Below are 14,486 nucleotides of genomic sequence, written 5' to 3' on the forward strand. Positions count from 1 at the left end.
TAGAGAGCCCTCCTGAATATACCCGTGTCGCTGAGCTCTTTTTCCCCAAGTTGGAAATTGGGGAATTGTTGTTTGGTGCTTTTTCACGATTGCTACAACCCCTCCCCCCTACTATCGTTTCAAAATCTAACGATACCTACAGCCCCCCACGATCTCCACAGCGTTAAGCAATGGAGCTCTCCAGGTTCTTCTCTGACGTGGGTCTCCGCCGGAAGTTCACCGCTACTGAACAGCTTGGTAAATATGGGGGGAAATATTATTTCCTTTTTGTGCGAAATGATTTGGGGAAATCATCCAAATAGTTGATAAATTCCCTCAGCTAAGCTTGATCATTATCCCAGCTTTAATTCATAAGGTGTTAAATTATCACAACCTTAATTTATAGGGAAATTAATTGGGATTTATGGGTGTATATAATTTTTATAAAATTGTTAAATGAAAAGGTTAAGTTACAAATTTGGTTCTGGGAAGTGTGTGGGTGAGAGTGTCAGTATGGTGGAGTGTGTGTGGGTGAGAGTGTCAATATGGAGGAGTGTGTGTGGGTGAGAGTGGTGTCAGTATGGAGGAGTGTGTGTGGGTGAGAGTGGTGTCAGTATGGAGGAGTGTGTGTGGGTGAGAATGGTGTCAGTATGGAGGAGTGTGTATGGGTGAGAGTGGTGTCAGTATGGAGGAATGTGTGTGGGTGAGAGTGGTGTCAGTATGGAGGAGTGTGTATGGGTGAGAGTGGTGTCAGTATGGAGGAGTGTGTGTGGGTGAGAGTGGTGTCAGTATGGAGGAGTGTGTGTGGGTGAGAGTGTCAATATGGAGGAGTGTGTGTGTGGGTGAAAGTGGTGTCAGTATGGAGGAGTGTGTGTGGGTGAGAGTGTCAGTATGGAGGAGTGTGTATGGGTGAGAGTGGTGTCAGTATGGAGGAGTGTGTGGATGAGAGAGGTGTCAGTATGAGACAGACATCTCCTCTCATCTTCCCCAAACAAATAACCAGCACAATATAATGACAATGACATCTCCCTGTCCCACACTACTCACCATCCTATACATAATGCCACCTCGCCATTCCAGACAACCGTAAAGAATCCAATAAGAAATCTAGATCGATCTGGCTGACAGGGGGAATGCCAAACCCTACCACCTTTCCAATCCTGGATGCCACCTTCACCCTTCGCGATGGACAGATACTCACTATCAACAAGGACCTCATGGCAAGTGCCCTCCAGTACTCTGCAAGCTCTGGGTAGGTTCTTCAAAATCTCAGTCGTAACTCTTGCTTCTAATCTTCCTATTCTAGTCCAGAGTAGCGTCTGCAATGTCATGCAATTAGAAATCATATCGAACCTTAAGAACCCTATAAGCATTCCTCGTGAGGAATCTGATCTGTCAAGAAAGATTCTCTTGCTCACCAATGTTGGGAAAATCACACGAAAATTCTGGGGCAGACATGATAACGAAGAACGATAATAAATACATCCTACTGACGAAAATGAAATGTTCCCAATAATAATCAGTAGAATGAAGGAGAACATGGAATGAAAGAGAAAATGAAATGAAAGAGAACGTGGAATGCTCATTTACTCAATACGCATTTTAAAACCAAACATAATTAGAAACTCGAGAATGGAGAGTAATTGCATTAAAAATCCAATAGCTTCAAAGGCTGGCGCCCCGACCCTTCTGTGCCAGATATCGCTGAGTGGCTGAGAGACGGTCGTATTCGCCTCTCTGAGTGGCTGAGTTAAGCTCTTCCACAAATTGAAATATCTGATTAGCTAAATTTCAACACTAGATGAGCATACGTGACCAATCGTTAGCTTCTATACAAAATTGGTATATCTGATTGATTCAGTTAAGCTTCGACACTAAGCTGGTATATCTGACTGACTGACTGGAGGCAGTTGATGGTGAGTATAGTATCACTGGAGGCAGCTGATGGTAAGTGTCAAAGATCAGGTATAGGGACAGCTGCTGCATTAAATAAATCTCCTTCAAAGTATCTTAAAAATTCCTTTATACAAATACAGTAATTAGTTCCACGCATTTCTCGGTATTTTCTTCCTTTCTTTAAGATGTATATCCCAGTATACACCGTATATCGTAAGTATTAATAATCTCATTTATGTACTTTATCACGACTGGTTTATCCTCTGGTCACTTTGGCATTGACCTATAAATTATAATGCTTTTATATAAAAAATATATACCTTTGTATTTTACGCAATTATGACTGGTCGGACGAGCAACGACTTCGTTATAATCAGGTCGGCGTTCGATTCCCGATGGGCCAAGTGGTTGGGCACCATTTCTTCCTTCCGTCCTGACCCATCTTCCTTATCCCTCATATGCCTTGCAAGTGCTATATAGTCATACTGATTTAACGCTTGTTCGTGATCCTTACCTTTGTATGATAACATAGGAACTGCCTCGTATGGGCCAAGGAACTGCCTCGTATGGGCCAAGGAACTGCCTCGTATGGGCCAAGGAACTGCCTCGTATGGGCCAAGGAACTGCCTCGTATGGGCCAAGGAACTGCCTCGTATGGGCCAAGGAGCTGCCTCGTATGGGCCAATAAGCCTTCTTGGTTCTTATGTTTTTATATCTCGTGGCGTCACATGTGAAGGAAGACCAGAATCATGATGGTGATTCTTGCAGGTTTCCTCCGCTGGTGAAGCAGTTGCAGGAGATGAGTGAAGAGCTTCACCACCCTCCTGGTGGGTGTGAGAGGAGCGTCGCTGTGACTCTTGGCAGCATCCACGGCCTCTCAATGGCTTTCACCCAGCTCCTTAATCCTGGCGACTCCGTCTTACTCCAAGAGCCGTGCTCCATCGGGGTCGTGAACGCGGTGAGTGGTGGTGGTGCAGGCGGCTGATACGGGTGAATGTTGGTGGTCTTCGTTGTGTCACTTGTGTTGTTGTTAGTGTGGTGGTTCCCCTGGTTGTGGCTCGCTTTTTCCTGTATCCGTGTGTGTGTCTGGCCATTTATACCATGGAAGCTGTTATGGACGTTCAGTGGACCTTATGGACAAATGCTTCTGCCTCTCTCTCTTTCTGTTTTTCTCTGTGTGACGTTACTGATGTAACGCCACACAGAGAAAAACTTCGCCTGTCTATGCTAATCTATGTCATCGCCTGTCTATGCTAATCTACTTTGACCAAGAGACTAATTAAATTCTACAAAGTCATTTCATATTCTACGTAAAATAGTGTGTAGTTTTACGCAGAATTAGTAAAGACTGTGAAATCTGAAATAGTATTTGCAAATAATTTAGGAGTAAAAATTTACTCTCAACGTGTTAAATTTCAGCTCAACGTAATCCGTGCTCGCATCATACCTGTAACGACCGGTGACCAGGGGCTGGAGCCCAGCCAGCTACGTGAGGCATTAGCTAAAAGTGCTTCTTGCCCAGCTAAGGTAAAGATGGAGAGGGGGTGGTGGTAGTTGTGAGGAGCGAGGTATACCCAGGTGAGGGTGGTGATAGTTTTGAGGAGGGAGGTATACCCAGGTGAGGGTGGTGGTAGCTGTGAGGAGGGAGGTATACCCAGGTGCAACCCGTTCTCGCACTTTCTTACAGTCAATATTGACTTATTAAATACGTGCATATGTGACATACTAGTTTACCTTGAAAAGCTTCATAGAAAACACCGATCTTACCTAACCTTCTTAGTATGTTAAGATAAGCTTCTTATTGCTTCGTAATTACAATTATTACTTAACCTATAATAGGGTTAAGTAATAATAGGTTAAGTAATAATTGTAATTACGAAGCAATAAGATGCTTATCTTAACATACTAAGAAGGTTAGGTAAGATCGGTGTTTTTCTATGAAGCTTTTCAAGGTAAACTAGTATGTTTGGTATGTCACATATGCACGTATTTAATAAGTCAATATTGACTATACGAAAGTGCGAGAACGGGTTGCCAGGTGAGGGTGTATGGTTGTGTTGACAGTTAGCCAAAGTGTGGGTTGGGGCTCGAGCGTTCGAAGTTGGTGTCTGTAAATTCCAGGAAGTACTGTAAAGTCAACACGACCCCCAAGACCTTGCTTGACCTCCCGACCTCCTTCAGGTGATCTATCTGAATCCAACCGCAAACAACCCAACTGGGACGACCATAGACGAGGCCAGTCGGCGTGAGATCTACTCCATCGCCTGTGAACATGACCTCATCATTCTTGAAGATGACCCATATTACTTCTTACATTTCTGTGAGGTCAGTTTTTTTCGAGAGTCACCTTCTTGAAGGTCAGCCTTCATCGAGGGTCTCCTTCTTGAAGGTCAGCCTTCATCGAGGGTCACCTTCTTGAAGGTCAGCCTTCATTAAGTGTAACTTTCCATTCTTTAGGTTCCATAGACTTCTGCAGTTACCTTTATGCATCTAAATAACTTTACATATCCGTTCCAATAATTATATATTTTTTTTTAGAGATTCTTTCAATAATATATAATATTTTCAATACTCTAAAGATCGTTCTTAAAATCTTCATTTACCTTCATAGACCATTTTTTTCTAGCAAATTTTAAACACTATCAAGTTATTTTGAACACTTCAAGTTTTCTAGAAATTTTTCGTTATTCCCAAGGATTCTATCAGTTAAGATTCATTAAGATAATTACATATCTAAGTGATGGTGTAGATTTGGATGTTACCTTTCTTCTGTTACACGTGCCTTAGGGGACTCTTAAGCCCTACTCTTAATGCTCGTCCCTAAACTCTTAACTTTACTCTCTAGCATTAATTCACTGATTGGCTCTTAAGAAGCCCCTTGTCTTTATCAACTTTACATATGCAGCACCTCTTTAAGAGAGCTTTCTCAGCCTACTATACCTCCGCAACTCTCCAGAAGGCGCTTCCGAGCTTCCTGGAGTTGGACATAGAGGGCCGAGTCGTCCGGTTCGACTCCTTCTCGAAGACAGTGAGCGCCGGATTGCGCATTGGCTACGTCACGGGACCTAAGCCCCTGATTGAGAGGATTGTGATGGATGTGATGTCCACTGTTCTCCACGCCTCTGTTCTCCCTCAGGTAAGCGGTGGTGATATCTTGTCTTATTGAAGTCTTCTGCCCGGTGGCTCTTCGTTAGATTTTGCCAGGATTTTCTCAGATTCTCGTCTACATAAAACTTTTTTCTTGCTTCCTTTCAAGGTGTTGTTATGGATTCTCCTTCAAAGTTTTCTGCTGTCTGTTACGGGGGTTATGTGAGTGTTCTCCTTGTCGCAATTCCTGACGGTGGGAGTTTCCTCTGACCTCTCTCTCAGGCTTGCTCTCATCTCCCAAGTTTCTGCTAGTATCTCCCAAGCATTGTCTTATCTCCCAGGTGGTTGCTAGTATCTCTCAGATACCGTGTTACACTCCAGTTTCTTCTGCTAGTATCTGAATGGTTCTCCTAACTTTGAGCTTCGTGTTATCTTCGTTATCAACTTTTCTTGAGAACTTTCCATCAGGTCCTTCTGGCCTCACTCGTGATAACTCGCCACTGGGTTTGGACCACAGGTAATGCTGAGTGAGATACTGCGACGCTGGGGTCTGCAGGGGTACCTGCATCACGGCCGCGAAGTGCGTGATCTCTACCGCGAGCGACGAGATATTATGCAGTGTGCTGCGGAGAGACATCTCACTGGTCAGTCAAAACGTGAATTTGTAATTATCTCCCAAGGTACAATACACTCGAAAGACTCTACACTCACCCCCACACTATACACTCACCCCCACACTATACTCTCACACCCACACTATACACTCACCCCCACACTATACACTCACCCCCACACTGTACACTCACCCCCACACTATACACTCACCCCCACACTATACACTCACCCCCACACAATACACTAACAAATACACGAGGAAATGCAAGGGAAAACAAAGCAACATGAATCATCCTGTTTACATCGACTACATGTCTGTCCACGTGTAAGAATGTGAGTTTGTTTACGTGCATAATTGCAAGTACGCGTTAGTATGTCAATGTATGTTACTGCTTAGCGATTAGCGTGTGTTTGTGTGTATGCTTGTGTCCACTCATTAGTCTGTGGGTTTGTGTGTAAGAGCGTTTCAATGTGTATACCCATTAGTGTGTATGTATGTATGCACATGCGTGCATTCGTGTGAGTGGATGAGAATTACAGTAATTCTCCTCCTTCCTCTCTAGGGCTTTGCGAGTGGAGGCTGGCAAGCGGTGGAATGTTTTTCTGGATCAAGGTACGTGGCGTTGGTTCGATCCCCCTTGCTGTTTTATTCCCCAAGTTCCCCTCCAACCCACCTAAAGGCACACTGTGGCATTTTATATCACTAAACAGCACAGAAATGACATGGCATGAAAGTCGATACTCGGTTTTTATAATCATTTAAGTACTCATTTACTCATCAAGTAAATGAATACTCCCAACAGTCAAGCAACTAATGTACAGATTCCTGTGTCTGTTTGTGTCCCTAGGTGGTACTAAAGTAATTGCGCGCCATTTCAGTCCACATTGTACAGTCCATGTTGCAAAGTCTTAAGAAACACTAAGAACACTTAAATCTTATTACTAGCCATAATGGTTTGAACTTTCTCCTGGTAATTACTTTACCTTACTAGCATTGAAGTAATTATCAATGTAAAGCACTAAGCATGTCTATATAACATCACAGTTATTTCTCTCTTCAAAATCATAACTGTTTTTCCATAATTGATTTTTTGTTAGAAAACCAAATGAGGAAGTCTTGTAAGAAATTTGTGGAATCGAACACGCGTCCTGGGGAGGTTATCTTGAGGTTATCTTGAGATGATTTCGGGGCTTTTTAGTGTCCCCGCGGCCCGGTCCTAGACCAGGCCTCCACCCCCAGGAAGCAGCCCGTGACAGCTGACTAACTCCCAGGTACCTATTTACTGCTAGGTAACAGGGGCATTCAGGGTGAAAGAAACTTTGCCCATTTGTTTCTGCCTCGTGCGGGAATCGAACCCACGCCACAGAATTACGAGTCCTGCGCGCTATCCACCAGGCTACGAGGCCCCTCGTAGCCTGGCCCTGGCCTACGTAGGCCCCTCGCCTCACGAGGGAGCCCTGGACACACACACATTACCGACTAAACTACATTGAACTCATTGTGGTCAAGTGGGTAATGCAATGTGATGACCCAGGATGCGAGTTTAACTCTACACACTGCTCCAAAAGAGTTCCTCATAGCCATATCATGGTATTGTGATGCTATTGTTAATGGACCCAAAGTTCCGGATGAGAAATCCACACTATAGTTTAAATAAATCTGAAACTCTGTAATCAGAGGTTGACAATGAAGGACACTTGAATTCATCATAGGACACATCAGTTATTAAGAAAGTACTGCAGTCACTTGTTGTATTACAGTCAATAATTGCTAATCGAATAATTAATAGGTAAGACACGGCATAGTTTCTGTAAGGGGATCGCCTTATTTCCCATAGTACCGGATTCTTATAGCACAGGAACGACATGTTTCTCACAGTATGGGATACCCATGTTCTCTATTGTGCCGGATACCCATGTTCTCCATTGTACTGTATACCCCTGTTCTCCATTGTACTGGATACCCCATGTTCTCCATTGTGCCGGATACCCCATGTTCTCCATTGTACTGGATACCCATGTTTTTCATTTCTCCGCTAATGCTTCCTATGGCCCTATCCACGCCTGGTCCCTGTCCCATCCTCCTATCCTACTTACATTTTCCCATTCACTGCCTACAACATTCCCCACAAACACGGCTTTTCGTCCGCCCTTCCTCAGCTTCTGTTTCCCAGACACATTTTAGATTCAAACCTCTTAAGTGCTAGCGGAGAGAGGCCACAGCTTGCCCTTCCTCCTCCCCAAAGCACTCGCACATCACTAGTGTTGGGGGAGTTGGGGAAGGGTGTCACACCATCCCCCTCCCTACACGCTGCTCCCACCGCAGGTGTTGGGATTGGAGGACTCGCGAGCACTGGTTGAGGAGAAGGCTGCGAGGCGAGGCGTAGTGGCCGTGCCTGGATGTTGCTTTATGGTTAAGGAGAAGGACCCTTGCTCTTACCTGAGAGTCTCCTACTCTGTCGTCACACCTGACGAGATGGATAAGGTGAGAGAGAGAGAGAGAGAGAGAGAGAGAGAGAGAGAGAGAGAGAGAGAGAGAGAGAGAGAGAGAGAGAGAGAGAGAGAGAGAGAGAGAGAGGGAGAGAGAGAGAAAGGCATCCATCTGAGTGCTAGATATGGATAGAGAGCTGGATACAAGAATACAGAATAATAACAAGGTGCATAGATGCTTAGTTTTGAATTTAGAAAATGGATGATAATATGTATATATACTATGTTAGCTAAGATTATTATGCATTTGCATAATATAACTAGACAAACCTCTGAATTCATATTCTAATAGATTTTTAAGAAGCAAAAATATTCACAAAATTGTATTGCAAATCAAAATACAATTCCAAGATCTGTCAATATAGTTTCCTAATCGCGCTTGTGTATTTCCTTGTATGTAAGGCATGTGTATGTATTTGTGTGCATGTGTGTTTGTTAATATTGAAAACAATGATTTTTTCCAGGCTTTCAAACTTTTGGCTAAGGCTATACGAGAAGAGACAATGGAATCAGAAAATATTTAGGAGGAACTAATACATTTTCTCCTACCTCCTTCTCCTCTCTCATTTTTTCTTCCTCATTTCTTTCTCAATACCCTCCTGCCTTCCTTCTTCCCTCCCGTGAAAGAGTCTGGATCCGAAGAATGTCACTACCACCAAAACATGTGAAATATTTCACAGATCAGAAAATGTATACACAGCATGACCGAGACTCACAGTTCATTCCTGGCATTGAATATGCGTGGCAATAACACCCAGAAAATAATCAGGGGATATTCAAATAAATGTTTTAGCTGCTAAAGAAAATATATTTGAGATTAAATTCCTTTGGATACCATCACATGTTGGCATCTCAGACATGACACTGTTAACAGGCTTAAAAAGACAGCCTGTATTAGACCAGTAGTATCAATTTATACAGGTGTTTCATTTGCTCTGACAAAGAGAATACTGAAACGAATGTCCGATGAAAACCTCAATGACCTAACAAATGAACAAAGACCTGAAAGCTGTAGGATTAAACATTATGATGAAGACCGCGAGGAGACATTTATATATTGAACAAAAGAGAAAGAACTCTGCAATGCGATATTATAATGGCCAGAATACGCCTGGAATACAGACATAAATGGCAGCTTTCTCAACACTCAAGTGTCGAATACACAATGTGTCAACTTTGTAAAAAAGAAAACATGTATTCCCTTGAACATTATATTGTAGAATGTTCCATGACTGACTGACTTATTCCTCTGGGTTGATATATGCTCTACTTTGCAAATAATATCTAAATGCTGGAACACTTTATGATATACTGGACCTGTTCCCAAGATTGAATATGTAATGCATCATTTATGTAATAAATGTGATGTTATTATAACTTGAGCTTGTAAAACGCACGTTAATCACCTTCAGTGATTAAGTGTTTAATATCACACTAGTTTCAATAGCAGATATCTTACCCTTTCAAAGTAAGAGAAACGTAAATATATATTTGAATATGTATGTATATATGTGAAAGCTGGTTAGAATTGTATTTCACCTTTAAAAATCACATTAAGTGATTGAGAATTCAATAACGAACTGAACTGTATGTAAGAGAACATATCTCGAACCCCTGATTATGTAAGACAGCCATAAATGTGTCTACTGTATATCTAACCCCTCTCCATCGAGGAAAGCAGATAATGTATCTGCTTTATATACTGGTTAGCACTGTAAATATATGGCTACATCTATGGTCGAAAATCAACTACAAAATTTATATTAAAAAAAATCCCCCCCTCAGCATCCAAGGAGGGCACCATCTATGATACAGGCCAAGCCAATGCTAAACCCACAAATCAACAAGTATGAATGAATAATCCATAACACTGTGGACATGCAAAGAGTTAAACTCGCACTAAAGCCCTAAGAAGGCGAAGTGTGGAAATTATTTCAACGACTGCTCTAGTTATCATATGTAATATTTCTCCAACATTTATTAAGTTATATATATATACCTATATTTAGCGAGTGATTTGGTATTGACATTTAAGGGAGATGAATAAATTAGTGAATGAATAACTTGTTTAATATGTATATTTAACTAGTGAACCTTATACGTGCTGGTAGTGAGACTAATTATCGTGAATTATGTATTTCAAATATCTATTCTGTATCAACGCAAGAATGTTAGGTAGTTACATTCGTAGTCTAATGTTAAGGTTAACTGTCTGTTCTGATTTCGAAGACAAGCATACTCTAGTATAAAAGTCGAATATTCTAGAATAAAAGTCGAATTTCCTAGTATAAAAGACGAATAATATTATTCACAACGAGTAACCTTACTATGAAGAATGCAGTAATCATTTTACTCAGTTATTAATCATGTAATTAAAGTATTGTACTTCATTGTGTATTATATTTAGTAATTCTGTATAGAGTTTTATATTCCTGCCAGTCAAAGGGGCGCCAGAAAAGGCACATTATTATATACTAAACTTAAATTGCATTCTCAAATCAGTAATGACTTTTAACCTGATGAGAAAACAGCCCTATGGCGTGTCTGTCAGCTGGTGAACCATGGACCACAGTGCTATGTTGCCTATCTGTTGGTGAACAAAATAGTTCACCGTCGCCGTCTGCTAGTGACGAACGTAGTGACTGATAAATTCAAGACCAATCAGTCACTATAATGCTTCATGTTGTCCTTTTGCTCTAAATTTGTGTAGCCTTCTAGTTGCTTCATAGTTAACCATTAAATTTGTTTTCTTTGGTGTATCTTCATAGAGAACGTTTCTCAATAAAAGCAAACTCAACTATTTTTTACTAATTTGTAATTGGAGACCAAATCGAATAGAAGATCGTGTTCTGGGTAATACATGGCGCTCTATACCCTTACACCTGATGTCTCCGTTCACACTGTTATAAATAAATGTTCATGAGTAAGGCAACTGTTGTGGGTTCCAGCCTGGGAAAATCAATCGTTGTCTATTGGGATCTTTCATCTGATGCCTCTGTTAGCCTTGCAGCAAATAGGTACATACGAGTTATGAAACTGTGATGGGCTGTAGCCTGGGGAAAAGTTAGACGTCGATCTAGAGAAACGAGGAAAAAAACCTAACGGGATTTGCCTTTAAGAATGGAAAAACCATTAAAACTCGAATCAAAATATATTGAGATGGCTATTGAGATGTCTGTTGAAAATCGTTTGCCGTGAGTCGCTTTAATCTTTATTACGTGTGTGTGAGAAGAACCCCGTAATTTACGGAGCAGTCTAATCTCCAGAGCCTGACTGATTAGCAGTTTAGAGGGCAGACTGGCCAAGAGTAAGGACAGTATATAAATTAATCCAGTCTGCCCTCTAAAGTACCGTTTACACCAGTCTACCCTCCAGAATAAGGACAGTGCAACAGTTTGGACCAGTCAACTTTCCAGAATAACGACTATGGAACAGTTTACACCAGTATACCCTCTAGAGACAGGAGTTAACGAGACTGCAGGAACTGTTACTACAACTACAATAGCCTGATGACTGTTACTACAACTACAATAGCTACGATCACCACAGTACTATTGCATCCCCTGCCTTAGATATGATTATAATCAGTCGTTTTCCTGCAATTATTGACTTATCATTATTAGTAATAGTGCAGGCGATGAGTCACAATAACGTGGCTGAAGTATGTTGACCAATCCACACACTAGAAAATAAAGGGACGACGACGTTTCGGTCCGTCCTGGACCATTCTCAAGTCGATTGTGAATGGCTTGACTTGAGATCGACTTAAGAATGGTCCAGGACGGACCGAAACGTCGTCGTCCCTTCATTTTCTAGTGTGTAGATTGGTCAATATTAGTAATAGTGTTTATATTGCTAACAAGATTATTATAATTAGCCATTCAAAGTTTCCAATATTATTAATTTAAATTTCATCCATACTGTACAAGATTGTGGATACTTATACAAACTAAACACTTTTATTAGAGAACTAAATACTGTATCCTAAAAAATAATATATTTTATATATTTTAATATATACACCGACGTCATAAATAAATAATGTACGAAAATTTGCAAATGTCTATAATTGCACATAAAATTAACATAGAGACCTCTTTTTTTTTTTAGCTCGAGGTGTGTGTGTGTGTTTAACTCCAATTCAGAAAGAAGATGCAAGAGGTAGTGTGTGGCGGGGAAAATTAGACATTGTGGCTTTTTTGATACTTGAGTAAGACTGTAACTTTTGTTGGCCAGGTTCGAAACTCGCCCCTGGTGTTGTGCTAATCCTCTCCAGAGTCAAGCGTAAGATTCTTACTGCCAAACTTCTCCCGTGTCTCAACCTTCGGGGATTCGACTTTCTTTTCCGCTTTCTACGTCTCTGCATCTGTCTGTCTGTCTCTCTCTATGAAAACTATTACCATATAGGACTAGTTTCAGGCGATACATTCACCCATTGCTCACAATGTGTGAATATTGGACACGTGAAATGGCGTTCAGTAAAGCTTTAAGTAAAACATTTGTTATGAGCGAGGTGTTTACATCTTACAATTAATGTCAAAATGCCAGCTTCTCCGAGAGACTCTTCACCGAAGCACATATTTCATACGTGTCTATGTTTATGTTTCATACTTATTTATGTCTAATATAAACAGATAGCCCAGATATAGGAAAAAAAATCTGTTTGGTATTCATTCTTTCAATGTACCAAGTCATTGAACCAGACGCAAGGTCTTTCTTCATTAATCATATACATATATGATAGACCTAATTCTCCTTCCTGCGACTGGAGGACTGGAGGTTACTGAGGGACATCGGTTTTAAAAAATGAGATGTTTTTCAGAGATACTGAAGTTAAGGGATGTTATACTCTAAACTTTCTGTTCTTTTTGGTTATTCTTAAAGTTAGGCTCAGTTACTAGCATCGCCTTCCACCCCCCCCCTATCTCTCTCCTCCCTGGTTGATACCTGGTTGATGGGGTTCTGGGAGTTCTTCTACTCCCCAAGCCCGGCCCGAGGCCAGGCTCGACTTGTGAGAGTTTGGTCCACCAGGCTGTTGCTTGGAGCGGCCCGCAGGCCCACATACCCACCACAGCCCGGTCCGGTCCCTATTCTATCTCTCTCCCTCCCTATCCTATGTCTCTCCCTCTCGAGCCTATCTCTCGCCCTCCCTATCCTCTCTCTCTCCCCCTCTCCCTTTCTATATCTATCTTATCTCCTCCAACACTACTTCATCTATAAAAAGTCAACAACATTCGTATACACCTCAAAAAAAGCCATTCGATACACGTGAAAAAAGCTTAGGTTAATATATGATTCACACCTTGGGTTAACTTATGGTCACTCATATTTGACAAATTTCTGCTTTTTCTCCAGCATATTTGAGACAGGTGATTGTGGAAAGGATTGTGACACTCAAGACTTTGACTTTAGCAAAGACTTTGATACCGTTCCACGCGACAGACTGTTGGGAAAGATAGAGGCTTGTGGTACTGGGAGTGTTATCCTAAATTGGATAACGTTTATTCAAAGGAAACAAAGTTATCGGAATTGGAAAGAAAAACCAAGCTGGAAACAATTGCAAGTGCAAATATAAGGTCACAATAACGTGGCTGAAAAATGTTGACCAAACCACACACTAGAAATTGAAGGGACGACGACGTTTCGGTCCGTCCTGGACCATTATCAAGACAATCGTTTTGATAATGATCCAAGAAGGACCGAAACGTCGTCGTCTCTTCAATTTCTAGTGTGTGGTTTGGTCAACAGTTGCAAGTGGAGTCCTTACTATCAACCAGTCTTTATTTATAAAGAGTTCAGAGCATGACGTAATAGTGTCAGATTAATATATATATATATATATATATATATATATATATATATATATATATATATATATATATATATATATATATATATATATATATATTTATAAATTGTCTAAGATAATCTTAATGACTCTATGATCACTGTAGAGATTTTGGTAATGTACATCAGTGGCACAACCTACGACACGGGAGCTCATCAACCACCACCTACAACAAGTTACACTTGCGTACATTCCCATTGCCCACAACCATAACACCCCCCACTACCAACCACCTAGAACTCACCACCACCACCTGCAACACCTAACCGTCTCAGGAGAGCCAAAGGGGACATCAAGGAAGCTAAGGTCACTGGCTTAAAACGCGGCCAGCATAAACTGGACGGACATTATATCTCACGACTGGTACCTGGGCGGTCCTTCCAGCTCAGGAGCGCAACTCAAGTCTGGAAAATGATGATTGCTGCAGGTTGAGTGAGGCGAGTGTGGACCCAGCACCTGCCACGAGAGCCAAAGGGACCCAGTGGAAGGGTGAAAGTGACCTGGGGAAGTGTCAAAGTGATCTGGAAGCATGGTGAATGTGACCTGGGGGAAGGATCACTTTCATCATGAG

The 14,486-nt window shown here is 41.5% G+C and overlaps 2 protein-coding genes across 2 annotated transcripts in view; one reads left to right on the forward strand and one right to left on the reverse strand.

Annotated features, from left to right (window-relative positions):
- Positions 1-14,486, reverse strand: part of LOC123769092 (uncharacterized) — a 306,856-nt gene that overhangs the window by 29,649 nt on the left and 262,721 nt on the right. The window lies entirely within an intron of this gene.
- On the forward strand, positions 8-10,868 carry LOC123769063 (kynurenine/alpha-aminoadipate aminotransferase, mitochondrial). Its single transcript, XM_069309172.1, has 10 exons — positions 8-237; positions 1,060-1,231; positions 2,644-2,833; positions 3,295-3,402; positions 4,057-4,200; positions 4,832-5,011; positions 5,480-5,606; positions 6,141-6,190; positions 7,904-8,062; positions 8,532-10,868. The coding sequence occupies exons 1-10, from the start codon at positions 171-173 to the stop codon at positions 8,589-8,591; spliced, it is 1,257 nt and encodes a 418-aa protein (XP_069165273.1). The 5' UTR covers positions 8-170; the 3' UTR covers positions 8,592-10,868.

This window comes from Procambarus clarkii, chromosome 64, assembly GCF_040958095.1.
Source record: "Procambarus clarkii isolate CNS0578487 chromosome 64, FALCON_Pclarkii_2.0, whole genome shotgun sequence".
Taxonomy (NCBI): Eukaryota; Metazoa; Arthropoda; class Malacostraca; order Decapoda; family Cambaridae; genus Procambarus; species Procambarus clarkii.